Here is a 17,314-nt window from a genome sequence, read left to right on the forward strand (position 1 = left end):
CTTTTGGGGGTTATTACCCAGATAAAATGTGTGTTTTACACAAAGGCCCTTAAAAAAGAGAAACAATTATTAGTTAATCATTTATCCACTCTTTTTTTAACAGCTTTTGATAATGCATCCTTACATACATTTTTTTTTTTTTGAAACAAAAGTTGCTATTGATATTGTCTTAATAAAAAGAACATATAGATCACACTTATTTAATTCGGGCAAAGATTATTAATGCTAAGATCTAATAGAATTGTTGTATTCTTTAAAAAATATATATCCTCAAGGAATTAGTTCCACTGCATACAAAACATATATTTTGGTAGATCTCTGTATACCTAATATACCCATCTCTCTCGTAATGGTGCATACGCTGCAAAGTATAGTCCTTTTTCTTCTAAAATAGTACACAAACTAGAAGGTTATGTTACTAGACTTGCCTTTTAATGAGAAGAGCAGAATTCTAACGTACTTCTTACAAAACAAAAAATTATATATAGGACCAACAGCTTGGCTTAAATAAATAGGTAAAAATTATGCGACGATTTCTAACTGAATGGATGGGATTCTGCAAAGTTACCAGCGCGCTGCAGTCGAAAATCCATTTAGATCACCCAAAAATGAAGTGGTGCAGATTATTGGATGCTGCTATATTGTTAATTACTATAAAACATGTACAAGAAATACAGTCTTGGTTGGATGGTGGACTCTGGCAGCTCTGGTAGATGAGCATTTGCTAAACAATAACATATGATAAAAATGACTCTAATCTAGCTATATGGGGATTCCATCCTGCTGCCGGTCCACTTGCGTTTCCCAGTTCTGCCCATCCACATCCAGATGAGTGATGCTTGCATTTCGCTTCCTTGCCATATCAAAAGAACTTCCGTCTGGGCGTGGCAAACGCTAATCCCGACATTCTGTAAATCGAAGACAAATACTTGCATTGCGAGCATACAATATAAAGAATTCTAGCCCACCTTGTTAACTTGGGCCCATCAAAGTCCTCCTCTCCCACAACCACTCCGCCGTTCCCACTGGCGAGCGGCGTGGATTGATTCTTCTGATCGAGCAGCGATTGCTGTGGCGAGTCCACCGCCTGGCTGAGCATATCGGGCGTGGAGAACGCAACCACGTTCTCCTTGGCCGCCTTCTCGTCGGGCTCACCCTCAGCAATGTCGGGCTCATCCTCAGCATTGTCGGGCTCATCCTCAGCATTGTCGGGCTCATCCTCAGCATTGTCGGCCATCACAACGTCCTCCTCGTCGTTCTCCTTGATTTCCATAGCCATTAATGAGTGGCTATCGTCACCCTTGGCGTTTTCCGGCGGCGGCTGTTGCCCGAGATTGATTGGATTGTGGCAGCGCCCCTTGCAGACGCAGCCCTCGGCGCATACAATGCTGCCCACGAAACAGCCGCATCGCCTGGAGTTGCACCTGGTGCGACACTTGCAGCCCCTGCCGCGTTTGCCCTCCTCCGAGACCTGTGTGGAGTTCAGCGATTGGGTGGATGCATTGCCGGCCGACGTGGCACTGGCATCCTGGTCATCTCTGGGCATCGTCGCCTGGGGCTGCTGCGACAGATTGCGGTTGGAGGTCGTCTGGCGTGTCTGTCGTGATGTCAAGTAACATAAATATTAATTAGTGCAAGTTTTAAATAATTTATTGGAGGAGAGGCCTGACCAAACCATACCCACCTTGTATTTGGACGTTAGGGGCTTCCACTCGGGATCGCTATCGCTGTCGAGAATGCTTAGTTCGTTGTCCTCCACCAGCATTACACTTTCGTCGGCATCCTGGGGTTCAACTTTCGGTACCCTGGCCTTCGACTTGGTATTGGCTTTAAGCGTGTCCAGCTCCTGCTGCAGTGCCTCTCGGCTGCTAAGCAGTTCTTCGAGGATCTGCTGGCGTTGCTGCTCCACCGCCGCTGGTGGCTGGCATTCGGCTGATCTCTGGTTGGCCGTCCTAATCAGAACGGCCACCTTCTCCTCGTAGGCGCGCTGTAGGGCCAGCATTTGCTCCTCGTGCTCGGCTTGGGCCAAACGGAGACGTGTGCTGGCAGCCAACTGCTGCTCCTGGGCCTCCAGCAGCTGCGAACGCTGCTCATTCAAGGCGGTGCGGCCAAGCACCTGCTGGCGTCGCTGCTGCACCAAGGTCTTGAGCAGCTGCTTGTTAACGAGCCGGGACTCGCCAATGCTTTGGACTCCCTCGGCCACGGAGCGAATGCGACTATCCAGATCGGTGGGGCAGACCTTCTGCTGCAGATCGGCAATTTGGGCGTTGCGCATCTCGAGCTCCTCCTCGAGATTGGCCAGCAGGCGGGCCTGCGCCTGGGCCTCGGCCGGATCGTTGGGCCTCTCCTGCTGCATCATTTGATAGTGATTGTTGATCACCGCCCGGTCCTCCATCAGTTGCTCCAAACTGTGCTCCGCATCGATCAGTGAGAGTATGATCTCCACCTCGCGGTCCACCCAGCTGTCGGTCTTCATCGAGTGGGCAGCGGTGGAGCCAGAGCCAGAGCCTCCATGATCCTTGGCGTACTTGTGCCGCTGGGCCTGCGCCGAGGCCTGCCGTTCGAGGGCCTCCTTCAGGCGCTTGTTGGCCGCCAAGGCCTCATCGCACTTGCGCTTCAATACCTGCCGCTGCTTGGTGTGCAGCGTCTGCTGGCGCACAATCTCCGACTGCATCTTGCGGTCCTTACTCTTCAGCTGGGTGAGCTCCTTTTCGCGCAGCATCTTCCATTGGCGGAACTTCTCGGACTCGCCACGCATTGCCCGTATCAGTTTCACCTTAGACTCCTTCATGGCCCGGATCTCGCCGCTCAGATTCTGGATCTTCTCGCGCTCCTTTTCCCGCATCTTGAGCATGTTGGCCTGGGTGAGCAGCTTGCGGCGCAAATCGGAGATCTCTTGCTCCAACTGCTGCAAACGCTTGCGTCGCTCCTCGGCAATTTTTGCCGAGGTCTCCTTGCTCTTCATGTTGCGCAGTTGGTCCATGAGGTTACGCCGCTCTGCCTCCAGGTCATCGATCTTCTGGTTGCACTCACGCAGCTTGGCATCCTCGTTCCCGTCCTCCAGCTGGCTGTAGTTGCGAGTGATGCGCTCGTGCAGCTCCTGTTTGATATTCAGCTGGCGGTTGATGCTGCGCAGTTCGCCAGCGAAGTTCAGCTGCTTGTTAGTGAACTCCTCTGAGTGGGATTGCAGCATTTCGTTGACTTCATCGCCGCCACTGGTGGGGCCGCCGTTCTCGTCCCTTTCGGAATGCGAGTGGCCACTGTCGGCAGTGAGCTGCTGCTGGTGGATTGTCTCCTGGCCCTGGGACTCCAGTTCTGCCTGGGTGCGCTGGAACTCGTTGTCCACCAGCTCTATCAGTTGGCTGATCTCCCGCAGTTGATGCTGGCCATCCGCATCTCCGACTGCGTCCTGCTGCGGATCCAGTTTGCCCTTCAGCTGCAGCACTTGGCTGCGGATTTTATCGTGAGCCTGCTCGACGATGTGGGCACGCATCTCCTTCTCGGTGAGATCGACCAATGTGTGGTGGAGCTCCTGCTGCAGTTTCTTAATCTGATCCTTCTGGCTGCGCACTTGCTCCCTGAGGCGTTTATTCTCCGCAGCACTGGCCATGGAGCCAGTAAACGACTCATCGGTGGGAAGTGGCCCCAGGCCGGCGTCTCCAACTGCACTGGATATGGAGCTGGTCATCTTGCCGCCCCCCAAAAGTTCCACACGCAGCTTCTGAATGATGTCCTTCAGCCTATTGACCTCTGCCGCATGCGGATCCACATTGACCACTGGCTTGTTCTTGATTTGCAGGGCCCGATCCGCGTAGCGCAGGGTGCTCAGCGTCTCGGCCACATTGTAGTCCGCCGGACTGACGCAGGCGATCATCAGGGTGATGGAGTTTCCGCCAAGGGAGTCCTGCAGCAGGCGCGTCAGCTTGGACTGGCGATAGGGTATGTAGCCAGCGGCCTGGTTAGCTGAAATGGGTATCGAGAATTAGTAAAATGTTGCATTAAAATAGTTATCCAAAAACCAATAAAAATAAAAATGAAAAAAAAAAAATAAAATAAAATAGAACGTGTTCTAAAAACAATATCAGCTTACAATGATAATTAAATAAAGAGTACAAATAATGGAATGGAAAATAAAACCAAACGATAAATACTACTATAAACCATAACTGATAGGAGTTTAAACCAAATTGGTTTAAATATATCTTGCCTTCTGTCTCAAAAGGTCGTTTCGAGAGCATTTTTAAAACCATCTTTTCAAAAAAAAATCAAAAAAACAATCTTTTCAGCTCGGTATCTGGATAGTGATTACTTACAGCCCAAGGCATTGATCACATTGCCCAAGGCCAGCAGGCCTTTGTTGATATTGACGCCCTCCTTGAAGCGATCGCCACTGGCCAGGGTCTTGGAGCAGCGTTCCGAGCCAGCCAGATCCACCAGGTTGAACCGGGATGTGGTGACCGATTGTCTGCCGCAGAAACGGGGAAACATGAGTGATTAGGGATCCCCACGATTATGGCATTCGCCCCACATACTTGCCATCCAGCTTGGTGGCCTCCAGGGTCAATGTGAAGATGGCGTGCGATCGCGAGGATGTCTCATTCATGGCTGTGGCGGCCACAGCCCGTCCGGCGGAGCCGCGCATCAGGTGTTCGGTCACCTCCTGGGCGGACTTGACCTCCAGTTCGGTGAGGCCCGGCATGACCACCCGGTTCTTGACCTCTCTGATGTCCACGGTGGCCTTTTCGCGCTTTTGCGTCGAAAAGAGGTCATAGAACTGTTCCTGGTAGAGCTCCACAAAGGAGCAGGTGACCGCAAAGCGGTATTGCTCCCGCATTTCCTCGATGGCAAGGAATATGTTGTGAACGGCGCGTGGTATGACGCCTACATCATCGTCCAGCACTCCGTTGAAGGCAGTGCCCATGGTATACGTTTTTCCGGAGCCCGTTTGGCCATAGGCTAGGATCGTCACGTTATAGCCGCTCAGAAACTTCTTCAGTTTGGCCTGAACGCAGGATTCGAAGATATCCTTCTGGGAGTCTCCGCTGTCGAAGACATGATTGTATGTGTACGACTCAGTCCGGTTCACCGTGACCTGAGGTGCTCCATCCGTCGACCGCTCCACCGCGATCCGGCAGCCGCGATCCAACTCCGATTGCACCAACGGGCGCACGCGCAACGCCACGGCCACCGAACTGGGATCCTCGAAGGACATCTGGTGGGGGTATAAAAGGATAACTTACGTCTTGTGAGTGCTGCCAAGAATGCTTGGCGCCATTTTCGTCAGTCACTCACCTTGTCACCAGATCAGCCGCTTTCGTTGTGATTCCGTGGCTTGGGGGACAAAAATGATGGAATAGGACACCACTGGGAAACACTGGACTGGTCTAGATTGTCGCGATCGAACGGAGCGCGGTACTTTCAACAATTTTGATTTTAAGGGGCCTCGTCTTAAAGGAAAGCGACGCTAGCGGCTATCCTACGAATGCATTGCTGTCGGTATTTTCAAAAAATGGCGGAGTTATCGATTGGTTGCAGTTATCGAATTGGGGGCCAGGTGATTTGGCTTAGTGTCTTGCTTATCGCTACTTTTCTAGTTTCAATTTTCTAATTTGTATTATTTTTGTTTTTGGATAAAATAATAATAAAACTCATAATATTCAAATGTTTTTTCAGTGGTAATAAGAGAAAGTAAACCAAGCCAACTATTTGTTTAAAAATGTCTAAGAGCCAAGCAACTTCTTTGTTTGACTTTGCTTCGTTTTAAAATCTTTTTGAACTTATTATTCAATTGCAAACAATAATTAAACATAATACAATAAAAGTGAAATTTGATTTTGTTGTCAAAAAAACAAAATCCTTAAGAGTCCTATTGTTGTAATTTGGCCAAAATTAGACGTATAGCCATAACAGTGACTGTTTTGTAAAGCTGGCGACCTTTACTACCCACTCACAATAGGTTTAGATACATACGTTTTGTTTTGATGCAAAAATTGATTTCTAAAAATCGATTTCTTGAAAACTGGATTTTTTGACCAAATTTTGCATTTCTGATAAGGGGACATCATCATTTTTTCGAAAATTTGAAAAAATGAAACAAATTTTAACTGTGGACGCCATTTGATTGGGAATTTAATGACGAATTCACCGAGGTATGACATTCTATCCTTTGGCCATTACTTATCAGCGCTTTGATAGAAAAACTGATTTTTTAAGTTTTTTTTGGGGTTTTGGAGACTTGTCAAAAAAGCAAAATCCGTAAGAGTCCTTTTGTTGTAACTTGGCCAAAATTAGACGTATAGCCATAACAGTGACCGTTTTGTAAAGCTGGCGACCTTTACTACCCATACACAATCGGTTTAGATACGTACGTTTTATATTGATGCAAAAATTGATTTCTGAAAATCGATTTTTTGAAAACTTGATTTTGTTACCAATTTTTGCCAAAATGTAAAAAACTGAAAAATTGTTCACTGTGAATGTGTGTTGATTGAAAATTTTATGACGAACTCAACGATGTTTAACAATCAAACCTTTGACAAATATTTCCCAGGTGTTGTGATTCGAAACCACATCTTTAAAAAGTGTTTGCCGTTTGGTTTTTTAAGGTTTGTCAAAACAGCGTCTTTTAGTCAAGAAAGCGAAATCTAGCTTTTTACCGCTAGCCTTTTTGAGTGGGCATCGCTATAAAGCTATCGATAACTAGGCTCACAGCTCTGCGGCGTTATCGCATTTTTGATCAATCGCCACAGCCGCAAACAAGTTGCGATTTTAGTTGATTTAAATTTAGAGGCAAAAAGAAAGAAGGAACAGGCTGCAGGACATGGAGAAAGTGGCGCCGCGCATCAAGGTGCTGGAGGAGGCGTTTGACGGCAATGGTAACGGATGCGGCAGCGTGGAGGCCACCCAATCGGCCATTTTGAAAGTGCTGACGCGGGTGAACCGCTTCCAGGTGCGCGCCCGCAAGCACATCGATGATAACTACGTGGAGTTCATGCCCAACCACACCTCGCCGGACACTTACCTGGAGGAGTCGGCCTCCCTGACCCGGGAAATCCACGATCTTCTGGAGACGGTGGGCTCCGAGGGCTTGGGCGCCTTGGACGAGGCGAATGCCAAGTTGGCGGACAGCGGCAGGCAGCTGCGGGAGATCCTGTTGGGCCTGAGAGTCAGCGAGCATGTGCTCAAGATCGACGATTTGTTCCGGTGCGTGGAGGAGGCCAAGACTACCAAGGATTTCCTGGTTACCCTGGACCTGGTGGGTCGTTTGTGGGAGTTCATCTACGGCGACGACTCGTCGGTGGCCACGCCCGAGGTGCGACGCATCTTCAATACTCTCGATTGCTACGAGACATGCAAGGTGAAGTACCATTGTCAGGCCTACCTGCTGGAGCAGAGCCTCCAAGAGCGCTTCGATCGGCTGGTGCAGCTGCAGTGCAAATCATTCCCCACATCGCGCTGCGTCACGCTACAGGTGAGCCGGGATCAGGCGCAGCTGCAGGACATCGTGCAGGCCCTCTTCCAGGAGCACTACAATCCCGCGCGCCTCTGCGAATTCCTGATGGACAACTGCATCGAGCCGCTGATCCTTCGGCCGGTGATGGCCGAGTACAGCGAAGATGTGGACGGTGGCTCCCACGTCCGGCTATCGCTCTCGTACGCCACCAAAGAGCCCAGCTCTGCCCAGCTGCGCCCTAACTACAAACAGGTCTTGGATCACTTTCGACTGCTGCTGCAAACGCTGGCCGGCATCAACAGTAGTGTGTCCCGCGAGAAGCATGTGTTCAGCATCATTGGCGATCATGTCAAGGACAAGATGCTGCAGCTACTGGTGGATGAGTGCCTAAAACCAGCCGTGCCCGAGACCATGGAGGAGTATCAGTCCTCAACGCTGTGCGAAGATGTGACTCAGTTCGAGCAGCTGCTGGCGGACTCGTTCCTCATCAATCCCGAGCAGGATCGCGCACTGGGCCAGTTCGTCGAGCAGTACGAGACCTACTACCGCAACCGACTGTTTAGTCGGGTTCTGGAAACGGCGCGCGAGATCATCCAGCGGGATCTGCAGGACATGGTGCTGGTGGCGCCCAACAACCTATCCACCGAAGTGGCGAGCGATCCCTTCCTCTTTCCACGCTGCATGATCTCCAAGAGTGCACAGGTAGGCAAAAGTAATGCCCCCAACTTTCAGTTTCCTAATGCCCAACTCATTTCAAAATTTAGGACTTCGTCAAACTGATGGACCGCGTCGTGCGCCAACCCACCGAAAAACAGGGCGAGGACGGAGCCGATCCTCTGGCCGGCATCGTGTCCGTCATGCTGCACACCTATATCAATGAAGTGCCCAAGGTGCACCGCAAGCTGCTCGACAGTATTCCACAGCAGGCGGTGCTGTTCCACAACAATTGCTTGTACATGACCCACTGGGTGGCCCAGCATGCCGACAAGCGCATCGAAAGTATGGCGGCGCTGGCCAAAACGCTACAGGTCACCGGCCAACAGCACTTCCGCGTGCAGGTCAACTACCAGGCCTCCATTTTGATGGATATCATGCAGGGCTTCGAGTTCGAGAGCCCGCACACGCTGGGCTCCAATCCGCTAAAGCTGGTGCGCCAGTGCCTCCGCCAGCTGGAGCTGCTGAAGAACGTGTGGGCCAATGTGCTCCCGGAGACGGTGTACAATGCCACCTTCTGCGAGCTGATCAACACCTTTGTCGCCGAGCTGATCCGCCGCGTGCTCACGCTGCGCGACATTTCCGCCACGATGGCCTGCGAGCTGAGCGACCTTATCGACGTGGTGCTGCAGCGGGCGCCCACCCTCTTCCGCGAGCCGAACGAAGTGGTCCAGGTCTTCAGCTGGCTGAAACTGCAGCAGCTGAAGGCCATGATGAACGCCTCGCTCAAGGAGATCACGGAGCTGTGGTGCGACGGCGCTGGTCCGCTGACTGCCAGCTACAAGTCGGACGAGATCCGGCACCTAATCCGGGCGCTCTTCCAGGACACGGATCGTCGGGCTAAGGCCATGACCCAAATTGTTTAAGCTTCCCACTAGAATGGATGGGTTTTTGGCGAAAAAATAGTAGTGATGTGAGGAACCAAAATGGAATTGGAATTGATGAAATATCACTTTTGTAGATTATTATTATTACGATTATTTTGCGAAGGAGGAGTGGTGATGTCAGGTGTCAACTTATTTTGCTTACAAAATGTGAATGTGAATTGATTAAATATCACTTTTAAAGATTATTATTATTAATACTATATTATAAACACACATTGAAAAATATATTTCAAATCGGAATGTGAAATCAAAACTATATTTTTGGAAAATTTTAAGATTTATTTAATTTAATTATAATAACAAAATCTCCTCCATTAGTTCGCCTCATGTCGGGCTTGGAGGAGTAGTAGGTACAGCTGCTCAGTGAGCAGTCTATGATCGCGACCATGGGTGACGGTGAGGATGCGCTGGGCCTCGTCCAAATGGTGCAGAGCCTCCTTGACGTGGCCCTCGTACAGCTGGATCTTGCCCAGCTTCATGTGGAGCAGGCCGAGAAGCGGATTCCAGGGGCCGTGGTATTTCCGGAAGCCCGGCAACAAGCGTTGCCCGTAATCCAGGGCATCCGTCCACTTTCCCACTTCGATGGCAGCTTCAAAGGCCGAGTCCAGGGTCTTTACATACCACACGTTCAAGGGATGGAGCACGCCGGTCTGCTTATCCAGGCATACCTTGCACACATCCAAATCTGGCAGGAATTGAGGAATAACGAGAGATGTCTTAATATATGTTTTATCTATCTATCTATCCAAGTTACTCACAGGCCACGTCCTTCATGCTCTCCAGATTGTGCTGTGTCAGGGCCATCGCCTCGTTGAAGGCGTTCCTCAGCTTGGGACTAATCCCTGCGTCGCAACGCGGACAGTTTGTGCGCTCCACATTGATGCCCACGCCGCAGTTGCGGTTGGGACACAGGGCGGCCAGCATTTCCTTCGACTCTTTGGCATCCGTGCACTTGCTGCACACGCAGAGGAAATAGTAGTGCTCCTTGAGGTCCAGACGCCTCTGTTCCGGCGTATTGAGCAGATCGATGTAGCTGATGAAGATCTTGGACCAGTCCAGGCACTCCATGTCCTCGATTGCATGGACGTGCAGCTCGTTGCCCTCGAAGGTGGCCACCGCATTCGGCTGGCAGCTGTGGTCCGTTATCGAGACGCCCAAATATATGGCCGTGGCAATGGAGTTCATCTCGGCGTCCAAGATATTAAAGCCATTGGTGATGAGCTGCAGGAGGAGGGCAAAGAAAGAGCATGAGCATGTGCATGACCACCCGCATACATATCTGTGTGCCGGGGAATGTGAACCGTAGCCCTTCCTAGATGATCAATTGGCTGGCAGAGCGCCAGGCGATGATCATCGATCGCTATCTAATTTGGTCGACCAGGAGCGAAATTGCTTTTTAAGGGGAGCCCAAATCTAAAATAGGTAATTTTGCCATTGGTGCTAATTGTCTTAGTTACTTTTAAACCTTTTAGTTTTAAACCTTTAGCTAGCTTTATATAAATATATATCTTAATAGTCTTAATAAATAACATATGAATAACTTAAATTGTTAACTAGAAATGGGTAAATACAAATTGCTTATCACTTATTTCTCTTCAATATCAGGTTTATAGAAAATTAAATATTAATGCTTTGAAGAAAGATTAAATAAGTTGGATCAAATCAAAAATATGCAATATGGCATATTCAAATTGTAAGATAAAATAGAAGTAGGTTGGACATCACTTATGACTGTTATATATAAGGTTTATGTAAGAATATAAAAGTTTTAAAAGTGTTATGTACCTCTGGAAAATATGTAAATGCTAATCTTAGCAGGAAGATTAAAACTTGACCAGATACAGCCTAAATTTGCGCCCCCAATCCGCTCCTGGTTTCTGGCACAGGTGTCTGTCCACTTACGCGACCGTAGATGCTCATCAGTTCCGTCTTGTTTGGCACCGTGCTGGGACTGTCGGCCATCATGTCCGTGAGGACGGCGTGCAGGGAATCCAGGTGTTCCAGTCTCATCGGATCGTTCTTAATTTCGGCGTAATCTGTTGGGTGTTTATACAGAGATTAGCAAGGATTTGATGAGAGAATCGCATACTGCACGCTGCACACTCACGGGACATGAGATCGCGGAATTTGCGGGAGCCGTGCTCGGTGTAATAGCCCCGGATTAGATCTCCGCCGTGCTCCAGGCGCAGGATCAAGCGGCAGAGCATCCGGGCAGCATCTGGCACGATTCTGGGATGCACCTTCTTCAGGAAGGGACACTCGTGCTTGTGCTGGGCCCAAGCTTGCATTTGGCAGGAGCGATTGCAGTAGGACACGTAGCGGCAGTTGGAGCACTTGAGCACCTTGGTCCTGCATGGGAATGGGAATGGGAAGAAGGATTAGAGATGGGAGTCGGAGGAGCCACTTGGCCAAACTTACGCCTCAAGGCAATTATCACAGCGCTCCAGGCGATACTGCGACTTCAGGACGAAGGCAAAGGGCTTCTCCGTGAGAATCCGCTGACCCCTTTTGATTTGCGGAGCTGCATTCTTTATCGTTTTGGATTTCAATGGGCATATGGATTTGGATGAACTGGCAGTGGATCCATATTTTTCCATTTCGCCGGAGCAAAAAAACACCTTCTTTGACTTTCGCCTGGGGGCCCGTCTCACTGGCGACTGAAAATGAGCGCACACCTGAAGATCAAAAATATTGTTTCTGCTTTTCGAATGCTTTTTGAATATTTTGCGGCATCTGAGTCCTATTTTTAGCCACAAAAACAAACACAATTTACGCAAATCGCTGGCAAACACACAAAAGCAACAACAGTTTTTTTGGTTTTTCGTATGCACGCGTTGGCGTTGCCAGATCGTCAAGGGGGTCATGCTCCCTACAGTGGACACTGAATATCGTAAACGGAGTATGGGTATTTCAATAAATTATTTTTTTCAATGTCATTTAAAATGCACCCAAAGTAAATATTTACTAGAAAAATTAATTATATTAAGTTTATGACAAATTAATAATTGCAGTTCGTAGAATTTTGTAATATGCTTTATTTAATCTTTTGCTGAGATTTCACTAATCTATACATTACTGTTCTCATTTGATTATTTATGATTCATTGTTTAGCACAACTGCCCTATTTTTGTAAACAGTTTAATAAATTAATATCTTTTATAATAGTAAAAGACACCACTGTATCATTTAAAATGAGGGAGATAGCTATATTGCCAGCACCTAAACAGAAAGGGTTATTATTTATTTATATATAAAACTCATCCTATTTTTATAATTTTTGATTTTTGGTGTTATGACTCTTAATTTTAAGGAATAGGGACACCACCCGATACAAAATCCTTCCTATACATCAATAGCAAATTCTTTTTATCGGAGCCCCTGGGGGCAGTTTTTACGATTTATTTGTATAGCAAACTTATATAGCATAGGGACATGTTGTGTGATCGGTCCGTACGAACTCCTATAAGCAGTAAACGCGGGCATTGGGAACGGGAACGAGAGCGACGGGGACTAACTAATTGTTCTGAGGCTTGGACCACTCCACACTGAGGATCAGATGGTCGTAGCCGTGCCCGTTGAGGATCTCGATGGCGGCGGCCGCATCCTTGCGCTGCTTGAAGTGCACGTAGGCGAATCCCTTGCACAGGCCGGTGTTCTTGTCGCGCGCCAAATACATCTTGCTCTGCGGCCCGATCTTCTTGACCAGCTCCTCCAGATCCGCCTCGGTCATCGACTCCGACAGATTGGAGATCCGGATGGCGGCCGTATCGTCGCGCCCGCGCATTCCCAATCCGCCCTTCTGGCTGTCCTTCAGGAACGGCGGCACATACTTTCCGGACTTGGGGGCATCCACGGCGGCCGCTGCGGCGGCGGTGGCCTTCTTCTCCATCATATTGGTGTCCATCGCCGTGCCCTTGTACGGACAGTTGACCGACCAATGCTCACCGTTGCAGATGCGGCACTTGGCAATGTTCTTGGTGGGATCCAGCAGCGGATCGTTGGCCTTCTCGTCCTCCTTGGAGTTGAGGAACTGCATGATGATCTCCTCGGACACCATGGTCGTCTGCGAGTTGGGGCCGGGCTTGTCGTTCTTCGACTCGCCGAACTTTGTCCAGGTGCGGCGCTTGGCCACCGTTTTCGGGACCACCTGCTTGGAGATCTTGTACGTGCGCACCACCTTGGACTTCTTGTCGTCCTTGTTGTACTTGTACTCGGTCACGTACTTGTGTCCGTTCTCCACCGTTTCCGTGGTCGGGGGCAGTCCGCCGTAGTCGAGCTCCACCTCATCCGCCCAGGAGGATTTGATCGTTTCAACGCCCGGCATCTGAAAAGGTTCGTTTGGTACGTGGTTAGTGGGGCTGCAATGGGGGTTGCGTTTAGCACACTCACTTTGTTTTGCACTGCGAATTGTCAGCGAATTGTTAGCAAATTTCGCCACGAGTTTCGTTGCGATTGGAAGCAGCAACACGAAAAGAACTATCGATAGCCCTATCGATTGTTTGATCGATGTTTCAGGGATGAAGAGCTTCCGAAGTAGTGGACCCCAACATTCGATAACGGGGTATCGAAAGAGCAGAGCTGCCTTCGATGACAGCTTCATTGCACCCCCACTGTTATCGTCTTAAGCTTTTTCATTAAATTTAATAAATACAAAACACCATGTAATTTTTTTTTTTTTAATATTTTTTCACCCTTATAATAAATATTTGTTTTATATTTTCTTTACATATACGAAATGTTTAGGGTAATCCCTATCGCTGAATTTTATAAAAGTCAAAGGAAATGTTCGGCATTGTCGGAAATTTCTCAAAACCAGTTGGCTTTTAGTTTTGAATATATACATAGTTTTTAAAAACAATTTTGTATGTTTTGGGAAACAAGAACACGTTTAATTTTACCTTTGAATTTATTAAACTGAGTTTTTTTGGCGTCGGCTCAGGCGTTAATCTAATATCTTAGGATAAAAAAAAACAAATTTATTTTTCAAAACCGAGAATGGGAAATCCCTTTTTAAATCTTTTTAAGTAACACCTTCGTTTTCCTATTTTTTATGTATTATTAACCATGGGCTAGCAAGATACAAGCTAAATGTTTTACATTCAAACTTTTAAAATAATAATTTTAGTTTTAATTACAAAATTTGAGATTATTTTCAGCGGCGTTTCAAACCCATAAATATGTCTGACCATATTATTCCCCATATTGTGGTATTTTCACAGTGCCCCCGATCTGGCCACTCTGTCCATCTCTTCTTCTTGCCATCGCATCCGCTTTCTGTTCTTTTTCCTCGTGGTTTTCGACTGACAAGATGGCTCCAACCGTAAGTGCTCCGCCCAAAAGCTCCCGATTCCCTGGTCAAAGTGGGCTCCGTGCTCGTAGTTGTGTAATGCCCGTGGCCAGTGACAAGGAGTGAATAATAACCCGTAATCCTCAGTGACCAGCTAATTAATGTGTGTGCTTTTTTTTCTGATTTATTTTTTTCGGTGTTGCCCCATAACCGCCATGTCCCAAACAGGCCAAGACCAACAAGGGTGATACCAAGGCCGCTGCTGCCAAGCCGGCCGAGAAGAAGGCTGCTCCCGCAGCCGCCGCCGCCAAGGGCAAGGTGGAGAAGCCGAAGGCTGAGGCCGCCAAGCCCGCCGCCGCCGCGGCCAAGAATGTGAAGAAGGCGCCCGAGGTGGCCAAGGCGGCCGCCGCCGCTGCTGCCAAACCAGCAGCAGCCAAGCCCGCTGCCGCTGCCAAGCCTGCCGCCGCCAAGGATGCCGGAAAGAAGGCTCCTGCTGCCGCCGCCGCCGCCGCACCCAAGAAGGAGGCCGCCAAGGCTGCCGCTCCGGCTGCCGGAAAGGCTGCTCCAGCCAAGAAGGCCGCTTCCACCCCGGCTGCCGCTCCTCCGGCCAAGAAGGCTGCTCCCGCCAAGGCTGCTGCTGCTGCTGCTGCTCCGGTCGCTGCTGCCGCTGCTGCTGCTCCGGCTGCAGCTGCTCCAGCCGCCGCCAAGCCCGCTGCCAAGCCCAAGGCCAAGAGCGCTGCTCCCGCTCCCAGCAAGGTGGTCAAGAAGAACGTGCTCCGCGGCAAGGGACAGAAGAAGAAGAAGGTCTCGCTGCGCTTCACCATCGACTGCACCAACATTGCTGAGGACAGCATCATGGATGTGGCCGACTTCGTAAGTAGCTGGGCGGGATTCCACCATGGAACCAAGTAAAAAGCACCTCCCAAAATCAGGGCATATTCGGTTTTTGCTTCGAGGTGTTCCGAGCAGAGATTCATCTCTAAAGACTCTAAATCTATCACAATGTTGTCTAAAAGTAAGCTTTTAACTAATTACAAACAAACCATTTATATTAGTTAAAGTAGTTAGCTGACAAATTTTAACTCGTAATCAAAAACGATCTTCTGAAGAAAATCTATTGCAAATTATAAATTTTACGCTGTAAGATATATATATATAGAACATTGCATACTTTTAGACAGCCAAGTTTCAGATTTCAGATCACTAGAGACTGACTGACTTCTTCATAACCTTAAAAGCCTGCAAATTCCTGAAAGCAAAAACCGGCATAGAGCCTCCAAAATCAGTATCAGTTTACCGCACCAAGCTTTCCATTGCCCTCCAAGTTAACCAGGGGCTCTGGATAAAAAGTTGTGGTTACAGTGAAGCCTCTCCATTTGGCGATAAACTGCTGGCGGACTTAACCCGTGTCGCCGGCGGTTAACAACTTCTGGAACAGCCCTAACTGTAGATCATGATCGTAGCGTATTAGCATATAAATATAACAACTAAATATATGTATGTATATGTATGTATGTCTGTATGTCTGTTCCGAATCGCATATTTCGCTGCCTTTCATCCGGCACACGTGTTCATCCGCAGCGCCTCCCGAACGCGCTAATTGTCAAGGGGCTCTGGGCACTGCACAACGGGGTAGCCACTGACCGCCAGTGACCTGGCACTGGCCAGTGGTGCAACCGTCTGTGAACAGCGTCAAGCCGTGCTATGTGTACCGCCACGTGGTGGGCCCTGGGTTGAGTGCGTCCACAGCCGTGGCGCCTCAGGCCAAAATTCATAGTGCGCCCTGCTCACGGTGTCCGCTCTTTCGTGGCACTGCAGGTTTTCCCAACTCTAGTGTTAGGTGTTTGTTTAGCCTTCGACTATCCAATAAAATCCGCCTAAATAAACCATTAACTATAGAAGAACCCACTAGTGGGCAAACCGAGTGCGCTAAACGCGCTGCTTAGCAGGGCGCTAAATTGATTGAAACGTCGCCCCCGTCCAGAGGATCAGGTAACTACCATCTTAAGCTTCATTCACAAATGGGGAATGGGAATCACCAGGATACTGGGTACTTACTTGATGATGCCATCCCCCCCCCCCCCCCCCCCCCCCCCCCCCCCCCCCCCCCCCCCCCCCCCCCCCCCCCCCCCCCCCCCCCATGTATTTAATCATATTTAAGAGGCAATTACTATGCCTTTGGCATACAAGCGCCCACCTGGTGGTTCCCAATCGCCATCGTTGGCCATTCATCAACTGGATCTATAAATCTATAAATTACAGGCCACGCCGATTTGCCGTCAGAGAGTGAGCTTAATGCGTCGCTCTGATGGCAGTGTACTCAGTGGCATAGCAAAAAATTGGTCACTCTTCTTTATTTGGGCCTTCTGTTCTACACAATCGACTCTTGGCCTTAACAAAGACAGAGACATCCATTCACTCCGACTAACCGATGTGTCTTGACGCAGACCGATCATTGCACCACTTCAAGCAGAACTAACCCGAGAATCCCTGTGTTCCTATTCCGCCCGCAGGAGAAGTACGTGAAGGCCCGCCTCAAGGTCAACGGCAAGGTGAACAATCTGGGCAACAACGTCACCTTCGAGCGCTCCAAGCTGAAGCTGCATGTCAGCTCCGACGTGCACTTCTCCAAGGCCTACCTCAAGTACTTGACCAAGAAGTACCTGAAGAAGAACAGCCTGCGCGATTGGATCCGTGTGGTGGCCAACGAGAAGGACTCGTACGAGCTGCGCTACTTCAGGATCAGCTCCAACGACGACGAGGACGACGATGCCGAGTAAAGATGATCCATTACCAATTCCACACAGCAGAAACACAAGGTTTACATTTCGTTTTAATGTACATCTCACGTCCTCGAACGGGGGCGTGTTTTTATAAGCTAGCAGAAAGAGGTGTGAACTCATGGAAAAAAAATCCCTTTGGGTTCGCCGCAATAAATTATTTGTGTGAGAACCGTAAGATCTTTGTGGTTTT

General features: G+C 49.0%; 5 protein-coding genes across 6 annotated transcripts; 2 read left to right on the plus strand and 3 right to left on the minus strand.

Annotated features, from left to right (window-relative positions):
- Positions 1–246: 246 nt before the first annotated feature.
- On the minus strand, positions 247–6,543 carry LOC128265367 (chromosome-associated kinesin KIF4). 2 transcript variants are annotated; one of them, XM_053001326.1, is made up of 7 exons: positions 6,369–6,543; positions 5,293–5,490; positions 4,533–5,212; positions 4,314–4,465; positions 1,685–3,963; positions 969–1,597; positions 247–908 (listed from the first exon to the last, which is right to left on the minus strand). In XM_053001326.1, the coding sequence occupies exons 3-7, from the start codon at positions 5,210–5,212 to the stop codon at positions 863–865; spliced, it is 3,786 nt and encodes a 1,261-aa protein (XP_052857286.1). In that variant the 5' UTR covers positions 5,293–5,490; positions 6,369–6,543; the 3' UTR covers positions 247–862. The 2 variants fall into 2 exon arrangements, with proteins under 2 accessions (XP_052857286.1, XP_052857287.1); XM_053001327.1 differs by lacking the exon at positions 6,369–6,543 and having other exon boundaries at positions 5,293–5,604.
- Positions 6,544–6,704: 161 nt separating this feature from the next.
- Positions 6,705–9,250, plus strand: LOC128265368 (centromere/kinetochore protein zw10). Its single transcript, XM_053001328.1, has 2 exons — positions 6,705–8,155; positions 8,218–9,250. Exons 1-2 carry the CDS (start codon positions 6,821–6,823, stop codon positions 9,031–9,033), a joined length of 2,151 nt encoding a protein of 716 aa, XP_052857288.1. The 5' UTR covers positions 6,705–6,820; the 3' UTR covers positions 9,034–9,250.
- Positions 9,251–9,321: 71 nt separating this feature from the next.
- LOC128265364 (histone-lysine N-methyltransferase SMYD3) lies at positions 9,322–11,931 on the minus strand. The gene is made up of 5 exons (XM_053001322.1): positions 11,473–11,931; positions 11,162–11,403; positions 10,957–11,090; positions 9,813–10,275; positions 9,322–9,739 (listed from the first exon to the last, which is right to left on the minus strand). The coding sequence occupies exons 1-5, from the start codon at positions 11,916–11,918 to the stop codon at positions 9,369–9,371; spliced, it is 1,656 nt and encodes a 551-aa protein (XP_052857282.1). The 5' UTR covers positions 11,919–11,931; the 3' UTR covers positions 9,322–9,368.
- Positions 11,932–12,414: 483 nt separating this feature from the next.
- On the minus strand, positions 12,415–13,583 carry LOC128265365 (eukaryotic translation initiation factor 3 subunit G-1). The gene is made up of 2 exons (XM_053001323.1): positions 13,444–13,583; positions 12,415–13,378 (listed from the first exon to the last, which is right to left on the minus strand). The coding sequence occupies exon 2, from the start codon at positions 13,376–13,378 to the stop codon at positions 12,569–12,571; it is 810 nt and encodes a 269-aa protein (XP_052857283.1). The 5' UTR covers positions 13,444–13,583; the 3' UTR covers positions 12,415–12,568.
- Positions 13,584–14,271: 688 nt separating this feature from the next.
- LOC128265361 (60S ribosomal protein L22) lies at positions 14,272–17,299 on the plus strand. Its single transcript, XM_053001319.1, has 3 exons — positions 14,272–14,374; positions 14,570–15,214; positions 16,855–17,299. The coding sequence occupies exons 1-3, from the start codon at positions 14,363–14,365 to the stop codon at positions 17,119–17,121; spliced, it is 924 nt and encodes a 307-aa protein (XP_052857279.1). The 5' UTR covers positions 14,272–14,362; the 3' UTR covers positions 17,122–17,299.
- The last annotated feature ends 15 nt before the right edge of the window (positions 17,300–17,314 follow it).

This window comes from Drosophila gunungcola, unplaced genomic scaffold (assembly GCF_025200985.1).
Source record: "Drosophila gunungcola strain Sukarami unplaced genomic scaffold, Dgunungcola_SK_2 000115F, whole genome shotgun sequence".
Lineage (NCBI taxonomy): Eukaryota > Metazoa > Arthropoda > Insecta > Diptera > Drosophilidae > Drosophila > Drosophila gunungcola.